This window comes from Temnothorax americanus, unplaced genomic scaffold, assembly GCF_048541705.1.
Source record: "Temnothorax americanus isolate GAGA-0224 unplaced genomic scaffold, ASM4854170v1 Scaffold36, whole genome shotgun sequence".
Lineage (NCBI taxonomy): Eukaryota > Metazoa > Arthropoda > Insecta > Hymenoptera > Formicidae > Temnothorax > Temnothorax americanus.
In genome coordinates this window covers 590,804-610,284 of record NW_027509505.1, presented here as the reverse complement: position 1 = coordinate 610,284, position 19,481 = coordinate 590,804, and the positions used below count along the sequence as shown (strand labels likewise).

The window sequence follows — 19,481 nt, the reverse complement described above, 5'->3', positions numbered from 1 at the left end:
CAAAGAAACTATGTTTGGTTGAATCGTTCGTATCATTATCTGTTTTGTTTAAAAAATAGAATATATAAATATATATATTTATAATTTATAATTTATGAATTCACGTATATCTCAGATCTATACAACCTCTCGTGGAAGTTTCCGAGACTTACGCGGAATTAAAGGAATCATTGGTATTGAACCCCCAATAATATGTATGTCATACTTTCATACACTGTGTGTGAATGATAATACCGGTCAATTTACTACTTTTAAACATAATTTTGTACAATCACGATAAGATTTGAATTATAAATACTGCTCAGTCAAAGTCAACTATCTCTAATCTATTCTTAATAGTAAATGCAGTCGCTAGCGTATCGAAATTAATTAACTCTAAGCTAAAAGCTCGTGTAACACTGTCAATAATAAAATATTATTCTGATACAAAATAGCATTTTACTTTATATCTAATGTCTATGATCTATGCTTTACAATGTAATCGTTCTTTCTTTAACATAAAAACACACGAGATTTGTACAGCAAATAGTAACAGCGATGAATTTACAAAATGTGTATTGCTTATTGTGTATCCTTATGTATCGCTTTTCCATAGTTTGATAGTTTTGTCATTCTCGAGGGCGGCCGAAGCTATAATGTTGTCCGTTGGATGACACGTTGTGCAAAGTACAACATCTAAAAACGAGGCACATGCACGCTGTCAGTGAATAATTAATACAGCGGAAAATTCGAGAGAATTGTGAAAAATATATAATTTATTTAGAGAACATATTTAGATTTCTTTTTATCGTACTGGAAAGTATATTTTTTCAAGTATACAGGTGTATATATACACACATATATCCCACATATTTCCACCAGTGCAATTTAGATAAAAAAGAAATCTAATATCTAAATATCTTCTCTAAAAATGTTTTTTTGAAAAGTTTTGTCTAAACAATTTTTTCATAGGATGCATATTTTGAGATATTGATCATTAACACTATGAGTGATTCACTGTTTATATTCACATAAAGATCCAAAGATTCAATTTTATTTTCACTCAATAATTTCTCTTTTTTTTAAATGAACATATGCTTACCTGTATGCCCCTGTAGCTTTTGTACTATTTCTTTCGTCTGCAGATTCCAAATGTACACCATGTGATCTTCAGAACCGGATACAATCCACTGTGGGCAGAAAAAAAGACGTTAAAACAATTTTCAGAGTCTATTGCCTCCACGTCTTAATCATAACACATTTGATATATTAATCAAAATACGCACTTTTCCACCCGTTACAGAGAAGTTCGCGAAGATGCAATATTTCTCGTTTTTGTGGCCGCTGTACGTTTTCAGACATTTCCCTTTACTGTAATCCCACAGTTTCAATGTGTTGTCCAGCGTTGCTGCCAAGATGTATTTACCGTTCGGCGAAAATTTGACAAACGACACTGGAGGATTGTCGTCATCTATCAGGGTTTTCAGACACTGACCTGACGCAGTATCCCAAATTCGACTGCAAATTACGTGTAAATATGTGATATCAATATTACATCTAAATGTAAATAAATTTCCAGAGAAGATATGGGGCCACTGTTCTTTTGATGTTGTATACTTACCATAATCCGTCATAACTACTCGAAACGATTAAAGAACCATCCCTATTGAAGTGTACCGCGCTCACAGGATCTGAATGTGCCGGCAAGGTTTTAAGACATTTCCCGCTCCTTACATCCCAAATCCGCACACTTTCGTCGAACTGAAAAAACGAATTTTTTTTTAATTTTACCTTGCTCAGGATCTGATTATCCTTTTTGTAATCGCATACATAATATATAGTACTAATTTAATATTTAATAGAAAACCTGACCAAGTTGATTCTCATAAAAATTTATATTTTGATGAGATTCTAAATTGATTTGAAAGGATCATTTTTACGTATAATCAATAAAGAACGAGAGAACATGTGTGTAACTAATTTATATGTTACTTACGGAACCAGAAACTATGAGGTTGGATTGTGGGTTGAAGTTACAACAGAAAACATAATTACTGTGACCTTTCAACGTTTTTAAACATTTACCCTGAAAAGTAAGATTCTAAGATTAATACATCGAGAAATGTTATATGCAATATATATTGTTAAAAAAAAATCTTTAATTTTATCCTATATAAAGATATAAAATTGAAACTTTAATTTCAAGCTTGACGTTATCGAAATATTCAATGTCGACGACTGAAAAGTTTTCGACGATCTACTTTCAATATAGCCAGAAAAATATTTGAAGCCTCAAAATTAGCGTTAACGTTTATTTTCTTCCAATCACAATAAACTACTACAATGGATTACTTACAGAACTCAATTCCCATATTTTCAAGGTCTTATCGTCAGAAGCTGATACCAGCAATCTGCTATCACTAGACCACGCTACATCAGAAATACCGAGCTTGTGGCCAGCTATAGTCTTCTCAAACTTTCCGTCGTAAGCGCCCCAAATTTTGATAAGCTTATCGGCAGCTGAAAAATCAGTAATGCGCGTTAAAAAATCGTTAATTTTGTCAGTTAGCGTATCTCAAATCACAGATCTCCAAAGAATCCACAATTACCCGAACTGGCCAGCCACTCTCCATTGGGACTGAACTTGACGGACGATACTGCCTTAGTGTGACCCGCCAAGGTATACTTTAGCGTATAGTTGGACTTCTGTAAAAGGAAAAGCAAAGATACAGATGTACTCCCGCATCCATTTCACTGAGCTACAAAGTAACACTGCTCGAACGATAGTCAAAATTTGACCGTGGATCCGCTGTTTGAAACATACGTAGCCGAAAACTGAAGCAGCTTGAAAAGCGTGAAGCTGTATGATCGAGCTGGGATTATACAGAAATTATTTGAAGGTAAAAAGTGAAAAAAAAAAAAAAAAACGCGGAAGGTTTTGCTCCAGTTTAAAATTTCGCAGATATCTAAGAGAATTTGTTTATAATAATCAGAATGATCTGTGTCATTCCCACGTGTATATCGCTTCGTCTAACGTTCGTGACTCGATTGACCGAACTAACCGGCGTGTTAGCCGCGAGTTTAACCTGTACATACTCTTTACCATGTGTAAATTCTAATATATGTGTACACATTACCAATATCGCGTTTTTCGTCCCGCTGGCAGCCGCGCTGGAAGAATTATTGACGGACGTTTGGTGTCCCGGCGATGGGCCGAGAGGTACCATATTTGTCAATTGTTTATTAACAAAGTTCAGAAACGCGGCGTCGAGAGCACGACATCCGGATCCGACCCGTAAGCACCCGTAAGCCTAAAGACTATAGAATGGCTGACTCCGGTTGAGATTTCTCTCTCTCTCTCTCTCTCTCTGCTATTGCGTTGGCCATGAAAATCGACCGAAGGTGCTTCGCTTCGGCGAAATCGTGGTAAGCGGTCTGATTGGACGATCTGCGTTCTTGCGGTCTCCTCTTCTTTCATGTGAGTGTGAGAGAGAGAGAGAGAAATATGGCCATTGCGAATCCTTTCTCTTTTTATGCGTGCTTCATAAAGATTATTTTATTTAAGGACCATGATATATAACAAAATATAAAATAATTGTAATTATACAAATCACAAATTGAAATAAAAATTTGTAAATGCATCAGAGAAATTATGTTACTTACGTTCACGATTTATAACAAATTCTAAAGCAATTCTGCATATTTTATGTTAGAATCAAAATATATAAGGCCATAATTTTAATATAACTTTAATAATCAAAATTATTTATAAATATGGTTAGATCATATTTTTTTAATATTTATCAAACTGTACTTTATTTTTTAACAAATATAAATATACATAATACACGTTATAATTACAAAGCATAACAAAATGTGAATAATAAATTTATGATTCTTCTCCTTATTACATGGATCGTAATGGGTGATTTGGGTGTCGATCAACGGATCCAATTTCTTCATTTTATGTACAGAAGGCATCGAAAATATCTTCGCATTTGAACGTAGTTACATACGCATCGAACGCATCATATTTGCACTGCGCCCATCAGATTTGATAACGTCATTTTGGAGCAGCTTATTATCCTGTAATGCAATTCTTCGTTAAAAATCATACGATTAAATGACTGCAAGATAAAATTAAGTTTGTAACAAGTCAGTTAATGGTAATAATCACTGTCATTCAGTAACACGGACCACTAATATCATCACGATTAAGAATTATTAAATTGAAATTAAGAAATATTAAATATTAATTTGAAAGGGTTGACACAATATCAATTCGGTTTTATGAGAAACGTATCAAACTTATACTTTTAAATTGATTAATAATAAAGATACAATATGTAACGATATAAGAGATTTAGAATTTAGTGTCTAAATTTAACGAAATAATGTTAAGATTAATGAAAACGCCATATTACTTACTGTATCACATTTCACACAAAAAAAAATTCTTCTCACATTGGTGTTTCTTTGCAATCAGTATTGCAAGTTTGTTTTGGCTGCGACGTAGATTAAATGAATATATATATATATATATAATCAATAGTTTCCATACATTAGCTTTCCTCCCTGCAATTGCATAATTTCTTTTTCAGTAAACTATACATTTTAAGGTTAATTGGATGAAATAAAAGATTGAAATAAGAAATCAGAAAAAAGGATTATAATAATCATCGTACTCAGTAACACGGACCTGTTATCATCATAATTAAGAGATGTCGAAGCAGAGAAACTATATAAATTTTTGCACAAATTTATTTACGATAATAGTTTGTAAGATAATTATACCTAAGAACTCTCCAAAGTCTTTGTGGGTATCCTACAGACCAATTTACAATGGTCATTTTGAAGAATGGGACGTGACAAGTTGTTCTGCGTGAAAGTGGTCGACTTATACTTGATCTCAGGTTTCTGAAGAGTTTTCAAATTCGCAAATGGTGCAACAAGCGCAATGCATCATTTCCATTTTTCGCATAAATTTAACCTGAGAAACAAAAAATACATTTATAATAATTTCACAATCGCTTAACGCACTATATATATAAATTGCATTATAAAATATTTTCTCAGAAATGGTTGTAAGATTAATCACTGATAAATCAGAAACACGGACCAATAAGTTTCATCATTTAGATAAACGAAATAAAACACGTGGCCGGGAACGTGGCCAGCAAACTGCAATCTTTGTAACGAGCGAATAATCGGAAATGGAGTGTTGGAATCAGCGGAGAAAAACGCAGAGCTGAGCGACGTATCGACGAACGTAGAGAAAGTAAAAGTTTCTTACCATCTTGCGTTTCTCCCGCGGTTTCTTTTCACGCGAAAGAAATGGACCAGCACCGTGACGCGTCTCTAACCTCGAACGGTCGCAAAGGAAATGGAACGCAAAAGAAAGTCGGTGCTACTTCTTGTACGGAAAGCTCCCACTCTCCTTCTTATCTTCATGACTTCAATGACTTCGGTGGTAAACCAACCAATCACAGTTGAGAGTTGGTAGCTTTACTGGCTTTACGTCTTCAATTCTCGACTGTAATTGGCCAATTAATTCGCTCAATACTTAAGTCTTCCTGCTTACGTATTTCCGTATGATTTTAATTTAATTTAATCAGCGATTAACCTACCAAACGAAAATTTATAACAAATAAATCTTACTTCGTATTATTTTATTAATATAGAATTAATTTTTTATTTTTTGACACAAGGAAAGAAAGATCAGGAACGACGAATCACTTTAGCTGAAAACTTTCCTGCAATTTTGATAGTTGAATTAATCGCCGGTTAAATTAAATGGAATTTAGTCGAAGTTAGATGTACATGTTTACTATTTGTGCTAATAATGACATTATAACGTAACAAGTACATTAATTCTTTTTTACTTTTTAAACTATCCTCTTTTTAGAATATTAAAGTCATTTCAGGCTTATTTAAGTGTTCCGATTACATTGTTCGAGGTATCCACAATTTATCTCATCAATACTTAATTAATTTGATTAAATTCCTGATCGTATAATCTTGCATTTGTTGAGAAATGTTGGCCACGCATCGTGAAAATCATTATCATTTATTTTTCGCTACTATAATACATTACTGTGCTCTCGCAACATTCTCGTTGGAATGATATCTAATATAATAAAGTAACCTTAGTATAGCCGAAGGTGTCACACCTGAGATTTTATTAGCCGCTGCGATCTGCAAGATAAATCTCATTAATATAGATTGTTAATGCAAAAGCTGTTGATACAAACAATTGACTTGATTGAAGAAACAAATGCCGACTTATGTGGAAATAATTACACTTTAATAGCAGCAAATACTATTGGGATTGAAACAAGAAAGGAAAAGAATTATGCTTTTACGGGAGAGCTACCGTTAACGAAAGAATTTACCGTGCGTGGAAGATGTTTCGAAAGTTTCTCTCGATCTTCGGTAGATAGATTTAAGTCAGGACTATAAAAAAAATAAAACGAGTGGTTAGTAATGTCATACTTCCCTTAGTAACATTTTGACCATTATCTTTCTTATGAATTTTATCATGCAACAACTGAATAATCAATCAACGAAGTAAATCTTCGATCCTCACCTGTTGTAGTCGATGTCGGCGGGTATAGTCATTTGCTCGTTTCTCCTGATGTCATTTACTTGCTCCTGCTGATCCGCGACAACATATTCATATTTCGTCTCTATCTGAAAGCCGAATCGTTGCCAGTGCTTTAAAAATATTGACAAATGTATTTGTTAAATACGTTTGAGTGAAATTGCTGAAATTTCCATTTCGCTTATAAAAGCGCTTTACTTTAAATCGCACAAATATTTTCTCTTACAAGGTACGACAATATGTTCGATCATTAATTCGCAAACCTCTAGTCTTCTCGTCAGACCAGGATCTCCAGCCAGATGGTTTAACTGCGGCAACAGAGTCAACATTTGTGCAAATGTGACTTCCTCGGTCGTCATAGATATCATTTCGAATGCCGACTTGTGTCCAACAGATTTAGAGCTCTTCAAATTCAACAACCGTCGCCACTTGTTGCACGACCGCACATCGCTCTTGAGTATCTGTACAGCTTCCTGCATTTTACGAAGAAACTTTCGCGTGTTCTCGATTCTCTCGCGAGAAACGCAGCCTACTGTGTAACCCTTCTCCGTTAATCTCTGGTCAGCGTTATCGGGACGTAAGCTCAATCGAAACTCCGATCTGCTGGTGAACATTCTGTACGGTTCCGTGGTACCCTCCGTCGTCAAATCATCGATGAGGACGCCAATGTATCCCTCGGTTCGACTTATCAGAAGCGGCGGTTTCTTAAACACCTGGACATGCACAGAGATTTGTTCAAAATGTAAAACGTATTTAAAAACGTGCCTATATGTTAGCTTTTCAATTGGCAATAAAAAATTCATTTTTTGAGACAAGTTTGATTTACAATCGTGAAATGAAAGGGCTGACTGGACAAGCCAAATCGTCCAAGCGAAATTTTATGCTTCTTAATTCACGTGATTTTTAATGGAAAGTCATATAAACTTGAAATTTGTTTTTCTTTTCTTTAGATTGAGAAACGTCAATTTATAAGTATTTTCTACATAACGTCAATCACCTTAGCGGCCGCGTTAACACCCGCGACGATACCTTGTGCAGCCGCTTCTTCGTAGCCGGTGGTACCGTTTATTTGCCCGGCGAGGAACAGTCCCGGAATTTTTTTCGTCTCCAATTGAGTGGTCAATTCTCTGGGGTCTATGTAGTCGTACTCGACACCGTAACCAGGCTTGGCTATTTAAACGTAGATGCAAGTATATATAAGAGGGAGTTGGAAAGATTTTATAATATAAAATCTTTTATAATATAAAATCATAATAGAAATATAAGTGCCCTATTACTATGACTTAAGCTTAATTGTAGATATCTTAGTAACATATCAAAATAATATAAAAATTGAGTAACAAAAACACCCCCCAGACACAAGTCGTCCACTTCCAATCTTAATTTCTCAACAAAAAAAAACAGGTGAATAAAATTGTTCACGCACGAGTAATTAAATGCGGTGGATTTCCAAAATTAATGAAAGATAGTTCATTCTAAAAAAAGGTTACCTAGACGAGCGTTTTCTAATCCGGGGATACATTTAACGAGTTCCACCTGCTTATCTTCCGGCAGAGTGCACGACAATCCACTTGGGTAAATCAACGGCGAGTCCAGACCTTCCGGCTCCAGCCAGATCTGATGTTGAAGTGTTTTGAATCGCAGAATCTTACTCTCTATGCTCGGGCAATACCGCGGGCCCGATATCTCCTCCGTTACGTGTAAATTACAGTGCATATTATCCTTAATGATCTTTGCGACATTTTCATTTGTATGCGTCAGGTACGTTAGTACTTGCTTGTCAGGCGGTAGCCATACGTCATCGCTCATAAACGAGAACGGTATGGGAGACTCGTCCGGCAGAGATTTCGAACATTTGGTAAAGTCAATGCTCTCTTTCTCCAACCTTGGCGGAGTGCCTAAAAATACGTATATGTTAACTATAATATGTTATAATATGTTGTTATATATAATTAATGTATAATTAAAATTTCAAACTCTAATCAATATATGCATTAATTAAAACACTAAATATGAAATATATCCATTAAATAGCACATTACACGAATTAATTAGGTCTATATTGCACAGAACATTATTCTTACCAGTTTTCAATCTTCCTATTCGAAAACCAAGCCGGTCGAGCGTATTTGCCAAACCAATGCTGGAATCATCGTTCATTCTACCTGCAGGCCTTTTCTCTAATCCGATGTTTATCTGGCCTTTCAAAAAAGTTCCTGTAGTTATAACTACCGCGTCACCAAATATCTTCGTTCCATCTTCTGCAAATTTAATCGTTCACATTTTAATTATTTTTAGTTAAATTCAAAAATCTCAATTCTTCTTCCTATCCTATTATAAAAGTTCAAGACATACTAAGAATCACTCCTTCGCAGGACGTAGGCTCGTTCTCCAAAATCAGATCTTCCACAGAGGATTCGTAAATATGTAATCCGGGCATATTGAAGAGTTCCGCTTGAAGATGTTTCTTGTACAATGCTCTGTCGATTTGAGCTCTGAGACCCCATACCGCTGGTCCCTTGCGCTTGTTCAAGACTTTATAGTGTATCCCCGAAATATCACATATCCGACAGCATACTCCATCCAAGGCATCCACTTCTCGCATCAGATGACCCTTTCCAATACCACCAAAGGACGGATTACACGACATCTCTCCTGCAAATGTAATCGTATTCAACTGTCACGCTAGATCACACAATTTTACTTCGATCAAAGATGCGTTTCAAATGCAGCAATATAAATTTCAGCATGCCATTGTTAACTTGAAGTATACGCGTACCTATGGTACTTTTTTTCTGTGTAACCAATAGTGTTTTTGCACCCATCCTGACAGCAGCAGCAGACGCCTCGGTTCCAGCATGACCGCCACCAACAACGATCACGTCAAATTTGCTTTCATTCTTATCTATTAGTTTCCTTAATAAGCGTTTCTGTCCGGACCGTCCATCGCACCACCGGTTTAACAGAGACGATCTGATCCTTGTACAAATCATTTTGTCTCAATGTTACGCCTTTCGTCCGTATTTCACTCCCTGCAAAGATATTTGACCGTTCTTAAATATCAGAGAAAAAAATATTGTAATGAAATCGAATATTTTGTATCACCGTCTTGTTATAACTTGATTAAATACTCATTAATTATGGCTTATCTATACGTTGATATATTCATCATCAAATATGCCTAATCATCTTTTTCAGTAAAAAAAAAAATTATTTTAGCTTATCTCATATAACATTTATCTCTATAAATATTATAAAAATTTCATAATTTTTTTCTCAGTCTTACGCTTTCTTTCAGCAAAAAAAAATTTGTCCGGTAATTAACGAAAAGACAGACGTACAAACACGAATGTTTTTATTGCACAAATTACAAATAACATAATACAAGTAAAAAATGACAGAGGGAGGTATCAAGCGTGATGATCCGACAGCAGATATTCCTGATCCTTCAAGGTTCTGTACAACGAAACGTATCGGCATGCAGTGTGCATTTTCAATAACATTAATCGCTCGCACAGATCTTCCTTGCTCGCAAATTTCAGATCCGCGTATCCCAGATTATTAAAAAATTCCAGAACAAAGTTGAAACAGTTCATATTGATGGCGTTATAGTTAACGGATTTCCACTTGGGATCCTTCGACATGAACGACAACGTCTCGTCCCATCGGGCGGTCCAGGCTGCCGGCACGACTTCCAAGGCGACGCAATCGGTCCACCTGACCGCGTCATTCGCTATCAGTCCCTCTCTGTCGAACTCCAGGACAACGCCGGCAGAATCAACTATCCCGATATGTAGATCGTCACTGGTCACATCGTAATCGTCGAGGAAGCTGCCTCGCGAGGGCCGAATTACGACACTGGTCGGATTGTGCGTGGCATTCGCAAACGGATACGGAACGCAAAACGGATCCACGACGAAGTTCTGCATTTGCGACGAGCACACCGGACACGTCGCCGGTACACGCCGGCAGAATACACTCTTCGTCGAGCAATGACGAAAACAGACGACGCCTGGATCGTTATTCATGTTTCCCCAAAGAGCGGTACCGCGCTCAAATCTCACTTGGGTGTTCATTCAACAAAATTTAATTCGATTTAAAGAAATTACTTGAAAATTTAATTCCATCTTCCTAGAGACACTTTCATTCCTGTCAAAGAGGACGAGAGAACTGTCACGTGGGATCGACTCCGTCGGCCTTGGCCATTCTTTTCGTTTCACTTTACAATGCTCGTACTGGAAACGAGAAAGCAGAAAGATACGAAAAGTGTAAAAAAATATCAGCGATAACGCAAAGTATATGTATAAAACAAGTTTGCGTACGCACACATAACACAGGTGTTAACGTAGCGAGATCGTGTAATCCTAACCTAATCTGACCTAACCTAACCTAAATGACATCAATGTAAAAAGTCGACCGCGCCGCGCGCACGGTGGAAATATCTCACGTCCACGTATTAGCTGCAATCGAAGCAAGATATATTGCGCTAATCATCTCGCGTTATCAAAACAATCGGATGGAAAAACCGGGTCATTTAACCTTAAACTTAAAACTTCCCAACGTACTCACACGACGGGCACGCGTGCAACCGCGGTTTGCGTGGGTGTCATCGAAAGAAGTGTCTTCCTCGCAACGAGAGGATCGACGTCAGGAACGCGTGTGTCACACGTCCAACGAGTTACAACAATTATAATTACGAGATTTTTCGTCGCAGACAGAGATCGGCTCCCGGTTACGCTACACATGCGATCGGCGATCATGCGATGACGTCAGACGACTGAGACGACACGTACGACATCGATATTTCAGGTATTCCCGTTACCGTTTTCGCCATTTAATTATCGAGCTGTAGCAGATAAAGTCTCGATCTACTTTACCGGCCGAAACCGCGCGGCCGGTAACCCCGATGGCGCCACCGTTCGCTCGACTCGGCGTCGCCCGTCGAAGGAGATCGCAAGCATTTCTCCTCCCTCCTCCTCCCGCTTCTCTCTTCTCTTCTCGCGCCGTGTGGTCCGGTGTCCGGTTTCCTCGTCGCAGCAGCAGCCATCGCAGGGTACACGTACGTTCTCGTCCGACGCGGCGTAGGCACCGCGATATATTTGCAATCGCTGCACCTTCTTACACTTTCTGCAGCCGAATATCGGAGCGTATCGGAGGTGCAAAAGGTGCAACGGAATAAAGCGCGAAAATAAAATACCGCGTCGTGCGGCGCGAGAAAAGGCTTTTGCCGATTCCGGCTGGGATTGCGGGTGAGGAAGAAGCCTCGGGCCGAGCGAGCCGCACGGTAATGAAAGGCTGGTTTAATCGCGACGAGGAGGGCAAGGTGATCATAGACAGCAATGGGTTTGTTACGATCACGTGCGAAGGCAATGGTAAAGGTAATAGCAATCACGATGGATCATACGATACACGTATATGACATATTCTACCTTTCTATCGCACAATGCTCATTGTTTCTTCCTGTCAATGCGAAAGTAGACGAAAGTAGACCTGCGGACAAGCATTAATGACGTGTATATTTACAGAGGAAAATGTGATTTTTCAACTTCACATATCGGAGGTTGACGACAAGGCGGAAAAAATGTGCTTCAATGTCAATGGCAATGATATACAGATCGATGTCGTTCCATGGGAGATGGCTGACAATGATTCCGAGAGTGAGAAACAGGCAGATAAGTTCAAGGAGCCCGATAAGGCCGGCACACCGACGACGAGTAAAGGCGGGAATGCGATTTTCCCGTGGTGCGACGCCTCGACGAAGATCTTTCTGAAGGAGTACAAAGAGAAGAAGGAATTGGTGAGGAATCGGCAACTGAAAAACATGAAGAAGGCGTATCAGGAGATAGCCAATAGTTTGATGGAGAACGGCTTCAGTGTGTCGCCTCTGCAAGTGGAAAACAGATACAAAACGCTCAAACGCGCTTACAAGAACATGATGATACACAACAGGAGAAACGGGAGGGGAAAGTACATCTGCAGTTACGAACAGTGAGTTTGTTTCTGAATTTCTACAGGTTGACCTAGTCGTCGCAGATCGATTCACATGTTGAATGTGCTTACAGAGACCTGGACGAAATCTTTTCGACTGATTTATATGACACGGAAATGAATGGCGACGATGACTCAAAGGCAGGGTAAGTTATAACTCATCGGGGTATAGAATTATTTGCTGATTGATCACTGTTAATTCAAGTGTTTCTTACAGATCCATGATGATTGCTAAAAGCAGCGGTACCGAGACAGCAGATAATTTGAAAGTCACTCAGCATAATGCCAGATTGGAAGCTCAGAACGTGCAAATAATTGAGAACCTGCAGGGCTGTCAACGTTTATTAAGAAATTTAATCAGCAGGATGGACAACAAAAATAAAAATTTTAATTATATGCAAAATGGAGTCTTGCAAGTATGCATGGAGATGCGGGATATGCAGAAGGAAGAATTTGCACGCGCGGAGGAACATAGAGAGAAGACCAATACTCAGAGAGAGATAAGAAACAGTTTGTTGGAAGAAATTGTAACGATTCTCAAGTCTGGGAAGGACACGTAATACGATCGACGAGCTCGTTTGCATCCTCAATAGTTACGAAATAACAGAATTTATTTATTCTATTAAATGCGGAAAGCGATGACTTGTTGTATATTTTTATAATTTCATCACATAACTAATGTTCTTTAACGCGTTGTCTGCCCAGGTTTGTTCCGTGTACCACGCAGTAGAATCTTCATTGTAATACCAATGCCGTAGAAAGTTTTCATGGGCGTATAATGATGAAATACTGTGTAATATGATTACAAGGCTGCGTCGTGCAGTTACTATGTTGACACATTTTTTACTTTCTTTATATCGTTATTAAGTTATATATATATGTTGAGATTTTATATCAGATGGTTTCCATACAAATGACATACGTAACGAAAGATGTTTTTATAAGTTTTAAAAATGTTCGATACCGCTGGTCAAAGTAACATTGAAAAGTTGAGCATTGGTCACGGAGGATAGACTACTACTGTCATCATGGCAGTCAACTTATCTAGCGAGCCAATCGCAAATAAAAATGTACATAGGACTGAACCTGGGACCCGTCCGCTACAAATCGACTGCTCTCACATGTCACTCCTATAATTTGAGTTTCCCTAAAGTTATAATTATTAAGGAGTTAGATAATTAAAAGTTAAATGGGATAACTTTAATTGAATTAGGGTTAAAATTGAGAAGATTGAAATTCTACAAATTGATCCAAAAGTTCTTTTACGATTCTGTATATTAATACTGAACAATACATTAATATTTCTGATATCGTTGAAGTGTTTTCGAGTACCTTGAACCTGTAACTGTACAAACGATTATCTAATTACTAAATTCTGTAAGGTATATATGTTCGTGGAAGGGAGGGCAAGATAATGTAAAAATGTTCCTAAATCCTAATTCATCTTTATTTGACTCTACTCCGTCTTCCATGGTCTTCCAGCATCTCCGGCGTCACGTTACGGTGACTCGATGATTTTTTGTAATGGAGGATTCACATTGCGTCCGATCACGTCCGATGTTCGACGTACGACGATCCGACATCCAATAGGAAATTTTTGTCTCTAATAATAAATTCTGTTATTGGATGTCGGATCGTCGTATGTACGTCGAACATCGGACGCAATGTGAATCCTCCATAAAGCGTCGCATACGCACCCACGAAAAGATCGTGTCCAATTAGAGAGAGGGGCAGAATCTGACGCAATCCTCGCGCGTGGAAATCGGGCCTCAATCTCGTTTCCCCACCCCCACGCTTCCCGCTGTTTCCTGTCACGGTTTGTCGCTCACGTGTCTCGCGGTTGTGCGCTTAGCATATTTCCCTATTTATTGACGTATTTATTAATTTATTCGCCGACGATGATCGTTTCCACGAACGGGGGCAACCCAAACGCGCTGAAGCTGATTGTCGCAGCAAAATTGTCTCAGGAGACCGTCTCGGTCAGGATTCTGAAGCCCAGCGGTGGGTCCACATTAACCTCTTCCTGCTCGTCCCCTCTGCGTCTCGCATAAATTATTTACGAAAGGGATCATATTGGATTAAATCATACGCGAGATTAGATTCGTACACGACCTCGACTTGCAAGAATTATTTTTGATCGTTTCTCTCAGCAGTCAAACCGATTAGCTCCACTTTTAGTGAATTTTTTAGATTTTTAAGATTTAGAGCACCATGAGTGCTTGTGTATCTTCATCGGTTTTCTCTGTGTCGCCAAGTCAATCAATTTGACTTCTACAAGACTCGGTTAATGCATGTGGTTATGACTACATATTGTATTACGTGTAGACGCTGCCTTGGGTCGCTTGCCAACGCTGACTACACCATCAGGAGTATCTCTGTTCAGCGTCTCTTCAGCGCTACGCTTCCTGTTGCCGGTACCTAAAGAATCGGAGGTTCTTAACGACAGATGGCTGGAATGGGAAATTTCTCAATTACAGGTATTGTTTTAATTAGATATTGGCATCAACTACAGACTTGCTTCCCGTTTGCAATTGAACCTAGTCTAGTCTAGTTTTTTTTTTTTATGTTGTTTTATATAGTTATATATCGTTGAACTCCACAGAAAGCTATTACTAATTTTGAGAATATATAAGACAAAGATCCTTTGAAACACGTATTAGAGTCTAATATATTCTTTACAGCCAACCATATTAAGTCACGCAAGCACAAGAACTTCCAAAACCCCACAGAAATCTGACTTATGGTCTTTACTAAAAGATCTCAATAATGCACTGAAAGAAAAAGAGTACTTAATTGAGGTAAATAAGAAAAATATCACTCAAATCTCCTTTTTATCGTCCATCTTTTACTCCATTCTTTGATCTTTTTTTTTTTAGAAATGTAGTAATTTATCACCAGCAGATATTTCTATTTGGGTAAGTCTTTGGAGCACCATATTGGTTACAGATATCGCAAACAATATTGCCAAGGACTTGCCAAACCTTGATAGCTGGTTAGCTAATATTCAGAAGCAGTCAGTTATCCAGCAATCGATTAAGGTGAAATTTCATTGCAAATGGTATCTCATAAACATAGAGATTTGACATATATAATTAAATAAATTTGGAATATGTCTGTCAAGGAATCCATTGAAATGTTCAACTTGGAAAGAGGCGCAAAAGCTATCGCAAGCATTGAAGCTGCTTCCTGGTTCCCTGTCAATACAGCCTCAAATTCCCAAGTTCACGAATCAGTACCTAGTGACGTAAGTGTTTTTAAATATTTTTTTAATGAACATTTCACAAACAATACTAAGGGTTGTTCCAATCTGTTGGTAACTAACTGATAGTTAAATCATATGTCTATCTTTGTCTAATTTGAAGGAAAAACAAAGACATTTATATGATTTAACTATTAATTAGTTTAGAAACAGGTGGGAACAACCGGCCCAGGCCCTCTTTGATACACGTGTAGATCTAAATGACTTGTTTCAGATTAGCTCAACTAAGGAAAAAGAAGTGGAGATAGTTAGTCAAGAAGAACTTCGCAACGTGGCAAAGAATTGGACCACTGATCAATATCCAGAAGTCAAGGAAAATTCATATCCCATGTAAGTTTCATATCCCATATCCCATATCTAACAAATTTATATAGTTTCTACGTGAATTTATTGAACCGATTATATATTCTTTTTAGATTGCCTAAAAAAGGTGAACGAAATATATTGATAACATCGGCTCTTCCTTATGTCAATAATGTTCCGCATCTGGGAAATATTATTGGTTGCGTTCTTTCAGCTGATATCTTTGCAAGGTTTGTAGGTACACCAAATATCAATAAGTATAGCATTTTGTAACTTAATATAATATTGAACTTTCTTGATTTGCGCAGGTATTGCAGGCAAAGAAACTACAACACTCTCTACATAAGGTAATTATTTTTTTTCTTGCAACATACGTGAGAAAAGCGACGTTCCAACTTAAATAATTTAAATTTTAGTGGAACCGACGAATACGGCACCGCGACTGAAGCAAAAGCTTTGCAAGAGAAAACTACTCCTCAAGCTATTTGTGATAAATTCTTTGACATACACAATGACATTTACCGATGGTTCGGCATCGGATTCGACTATTTCGGCCGCACTACTACACCTGAGCAAACAGAGTAAGATTGCGTCCCGTTTAATTTTCATCGGTCTTTTTTGTTATATTTACATTAAATACGTTCATCTTTGTCACAATATCTTTCAGAATCGTTCAAGCGTTTTTCCTGAAAATTAAATCGCAAGGCTATATTTTTACCGAGACCGTGGAACAACTCCATTGCGAATCCTGCGATCGGTTTCTCGCCGATAGGTTCGTGGAGGGCATATGTCCCGGATGCAAGTACGAAGACGCGCGCGGTGACCAATGCGATGGTTGCGGTCATCTCGTGAACGCGGTCGAGTTAATAAATCCTCGATGTAAGATGTGTAACAATAGACCTGTCGTGAAAAACTCGGTACAATTCTTCTTGGATTTACCCAAGGTAAATAAGATTTACATCGTGACGCTCCGTTAATGCGTTTCCAGTAAAATGCGGATCATATTCATAGCTCTTTCGTGTTGCAGCTAGAACAGGAACTAAAGAAATATTCAGCTACCGTGGAAAAGGGATGGTCCAACGTCGCCAGAGTGGTTTCAAAAGCGTGGTTACGCGACGGTCTTAAGCCGCGTTGTATAACCAGAGATTTGAAGTGGGGCATCCCGGTTCCGGTAGAGGGTTTCGAAAATAAGGTGTTTTACGTCTGGTTTGACGCCCCTTTCGGATATATCAGTATTACAAAGAGGTATACCAAAGAATATAAGAAATGGTGGCAACCTCCTCAGGATACGAAAATCGATTTGTGCCAATTTATGGCAAAGGATAACGTTCCGTTCCACGTGATAATGTTCCCCGCTTGTTTACTAGCAGCTGATCAAAATTACACGTTGATGAAATATATAATGGCAACCGGTATGATATCTCCAAAGAGTGCATATTTGTCGGATGCATTTACTTTATGACTCTACGTCTTTGTATACTTATCCAAACATTTTTTCTTTTTTCGAATCTTTTTTTTGTTTTATTTGTTCACACGCAATCTTTTCGTCGATCTTCTTGTAGATTTAACAATTATTCCGTTTCAGAATATTTAAATTATGAAGATAAAAAATTTTCCAAGTCTCGGGGCATCGGAGTGTTTGGAACCGATGCCAGAGATACCGGCATTCCAGCTGATGTGTGGCGATTTTATTTGGCCTTTATCAGGCCCGAAACTCAAGATTCAACGTTTAATTGGGTGGATTTAGCCACGAAAAACAATAGCGAGTTACTAAATAATCTTGGGAATTTTGTCAACAGGTTTGTAGCTACCACATTTCTTTGTAAGCCATCAGTAATTAACGTCGCGATAACCTGTTATTAACAGTCCCAAAAACTTATTACGGCTAGAGCTCTGGTATTCTCTGAAAAGTTCTTCGACTCTAATGTACCACCGATAGAGCCGGAAGAGGCTGACTGGACCCTATTAGCGTTGGCGCAACGCGAACTGTCGTCTTACGTAAACGCCATGGAACAAGCCAAGTTCAGAGATGGCTTAAGACACATACTGGCGATTTCGAAGCACGGCAATCAGTACATGCAATTCCAACAGCCTTGGGTGAAAATCAAGGGAAACGACGACGACAAGTATAAGCAATTTTATTTATTTTAACCGCTTTCTCGTCGGTTTGTCCTTTTGAGTAATATTTTTATTTGAAACCAACAGGAAAAGGGCCGGAACTGTCGTTGCAATTTGTTGCAATTTAGCCTGCCTTCTGTCCGCCCTTTTGGCTCCCTTTATGCCCAGTACAACCAAACAATTGAGATCTCAATTAGGTTTGAGTAACAAGACTTACGGCTACATTCCTGAAACGATAACAAATATGTTACCTACGTGGCACAAAATCGGCAAGCCCAGTCCGTTATTCACTAAGATTGAAGATCAAAAGGTAGAAATGTTACGCAAGAAATACGCTGGCCAGCAGGAAAATAATGGCCAAGCAGCGAAAACGGCTAAAAGCTCCGACGAAATTGTCGCATCATTAGAAGCTGCTATTACAAAACAGGTTTAGTATCTTTTTTTCTTTTATATTAATGCGAGAATCATCTCCTTTGAACAATTTTATGTATTTTTTAGGGCAATCTAGTAAGAGAACTGAAAGCTAAACATGACAAAAGCGTTTGGCAACCGCAAGTAGAAATTTTGTTAGATCTGAAAAAGAAGCTAATTGATCTCAAAAGTAATACGAACGCGCCTGAAAAAAAATCACCCCCGAAAAATAAGAAGGCCGAACCGAAGCACGTGCCGGAACAAAATGGGGAACAAAATGCTCCAACAGACGTGGCGGCATTAAAATCTGCTATCGCGAAGCAGGTATTGAATATCGCATAAGGGTACTATTTTTCTTAGTAATTTAGCGTTTCAATTTGCTACATTACGTCGCAATTTTAGGGCAATCTTGTGCGGGAGTTAAAGGGTAAGGAAGCCGGAAGTGTGTGGAAGCCACAAGTGGAAATATTGGTGAAACTGAAGCAGCGTTTAGCAGATCTCACTGGAACAGCGCCAGTTGTCGTCGACAAGCAATCCAAGAAGAAAAAGTAACTACACTTCCTTCGTAATAGAATGATGAGATTTTTTTCATCTATTACGTTATTCATGTAGTTATTTAACTAATAAGAGTATTCGACTAACAATAAGAAATACACATACGCTTTATTTTATATGTTTATTTTACCCCACTCGCGCGTTGTGTATCGGGACTTGGAAGAGGAGAATCGTGAAGACATTTGTACTTTATTTAAATGCGTTCATTCGCTATATGTAATGATGATCAGGTAAATAATTTACATAACAATTGAGAATCCCATTATT

General features: G+C 38.1%; 5 protein-coding genes and 1 non-coding gene across 9 annotated transcripts; 2 read left to right on the top strand and 4 right to left on the bottom strand.

Annotated features, from left to right (window-relative positions):
- Positions 1–219: 219 nt before the first annotated feature.
- Positions 220–3,330, bottom strand: Wds (WD repeat-containing protein wds). Its single transcript, XM_077414180.1, has 8 exons — positions 3,117–3,330; positions 2,589–2,685; positions 2,336–2,499; positions 1,976–2,065; positions 1,601–1,740; positions 1,266–1,497; positions 1,082–1,169; positions 220–675 (listed from the first exon to the last, which is right to left on the bottom strand). The coding sequence occupies exons 1-8, from the start codon at positions 3,204–3,206 to the stop codon at positions 575–577; spliced, it is 1,002 nt and encodes a 333-aa protein (XP_077270306.1). The 5' UTR covers positions 3,207–3,330; the 3' UTR covers positions 220–574.
- A 1,716-nt stretch (positions 3,331–5,046) lies between these two features.
- Positions 5,047–5,117, bottom strand: LOC143901871 (small nucleolar RNA U18). Its single transcript, XR_013258200.1, has one exon. It is a non-coding gene; the product is annotated as a small nucleolar RNA U18 (small nucleolar RNA).
- Positions 5,118–6,027: 910 nt separating this feature from the next.
- On the bottom strand, positions 6,028–11,323 carry LOC143901836 (5-taurinomethyluridine-[tRNA] synthase subunit MTO1, mitochondrial). Of its 3 annotated transcripts, XM_077414435.1 has the most exons (12): positions 11,150–11,323; positions 10,907–11,040; positions 10,690–10,815; positions 9,360–9,612; positions 8,936–9,235; positions 8,665–8,841; positions 8,071–8,478; positions 7,578–7,750; positions 6,844–7,293; positions 6,566–6,669; positions 6,372–6,432; positions 6,028–6,174 (listed from the first exon to the last, which is right to left on the bottom strand). In XM_077414435.1, the coding sequence occupies exons 4-12, from the start codon at positions 9,571–9,573 to the stop codon at positions 6,070–6,072; spliced, it is 1,992 nt and encodes a 663-aa protein (XP_077270561.1). In that variant the 5' UTR covers positions 9,574–9,612; positions 10,690–10,815; positions 10,907–11,040; positions 11,150–11,323; the 3' UTR covers positions 6,028–6,069. The 3 variants fall into 3 exon arrangements, with proteins under 3 accessions (XP_077270561.1, XP_077270560.1, XP_077270559.1); XM_077414434.1 differs by lacking the exon at positions 10,907–11,040; XM_077414433.1 differs by lacking the exons at positions 10,690–10,815; positions 10,907–11,040 and having other exon boundaries at positions 11,150–11,322.
- LOC143901723 (MKRN2 opposite strand protein-like) lies at positions 9,991–10,608 on the bottom strand. The gene has a single exon (XM_077414181.1). It carries the CDS (start codon positions 10,606–10,608, stop codon positions 9,991–9,993), a length of 618 nt encoding a protein of 205 aa, XP_077270307.1.
- Positions 11,324–11,326: 3 nt separating the features above from the next.
- On the top strand, positions 11,327–13,878 carry LOC143901843 (uncharacterized). The gene is made up of 4 exons (XM_077414444.1): positions 11,327–11,958; positions 12,106–12,568; positions 12,643–12,714; positions 12,786–13,878. Exons 1-4 carry the CDS (start codon positions 11,868–11,870, stop codon positions 13,126–13,128), a joined length of 969 nt encoding a protein of 322 aa, XP_077270570.1. The 5' UTR covers positions 11,327–11,867; the 3' UTR covers positions 13,129–13,878.
- Positions 13,879–14,275: 397 nt separating this feature from the next.
- Metrs (methionyl-tRNA synthetase 1) lies at positions 14,276–19,476 on the top strand. Of its 2 annotated transcripts, XM_077414430.1 has the most exons (16): positions 14,276–14,569; positions 14,894–15,045; positions 15,250–15,366; positions 15,445–15,606; positions 15,690–15,812; positions 16,042–16,157; positions 16,244–16,360; positions 16,439–16,477; positions 16,547–16,711; positions 16,798–17,074; positions 17,158–17,542; positions 17,716–17,929; positions 18,020–18,256; positions 18,336–18,675; positions 18,747–18,983; positions 19,062–19,476. In XM_077414430.1, exons 1-16 carry the CDS (start codon positions 14,467–14,469, stop codon positions 19,209–19,211), a joined length of 2,934 nt encoding a protein of 977 aa, XP_077270556.1. In that variant the 5' UTR covers positions 14,276–14,466; the 3' UTR covers positions 19,212–19,476. The 2 variants fall into 2 exon arrangements, with proteins under 2 accessions (XP_077270556.1, XP_077270557.1); XM_077414431.1 differs by lacking the exons at positions 14,276–14,569; positions 14,894–15,045 and having other exon boundaries at positions 15,348–15,366; positions 15,515–15,606.
- The last annotated feature ends 5 nt before the right edge of the window (positions 19,477–19,481 follow it).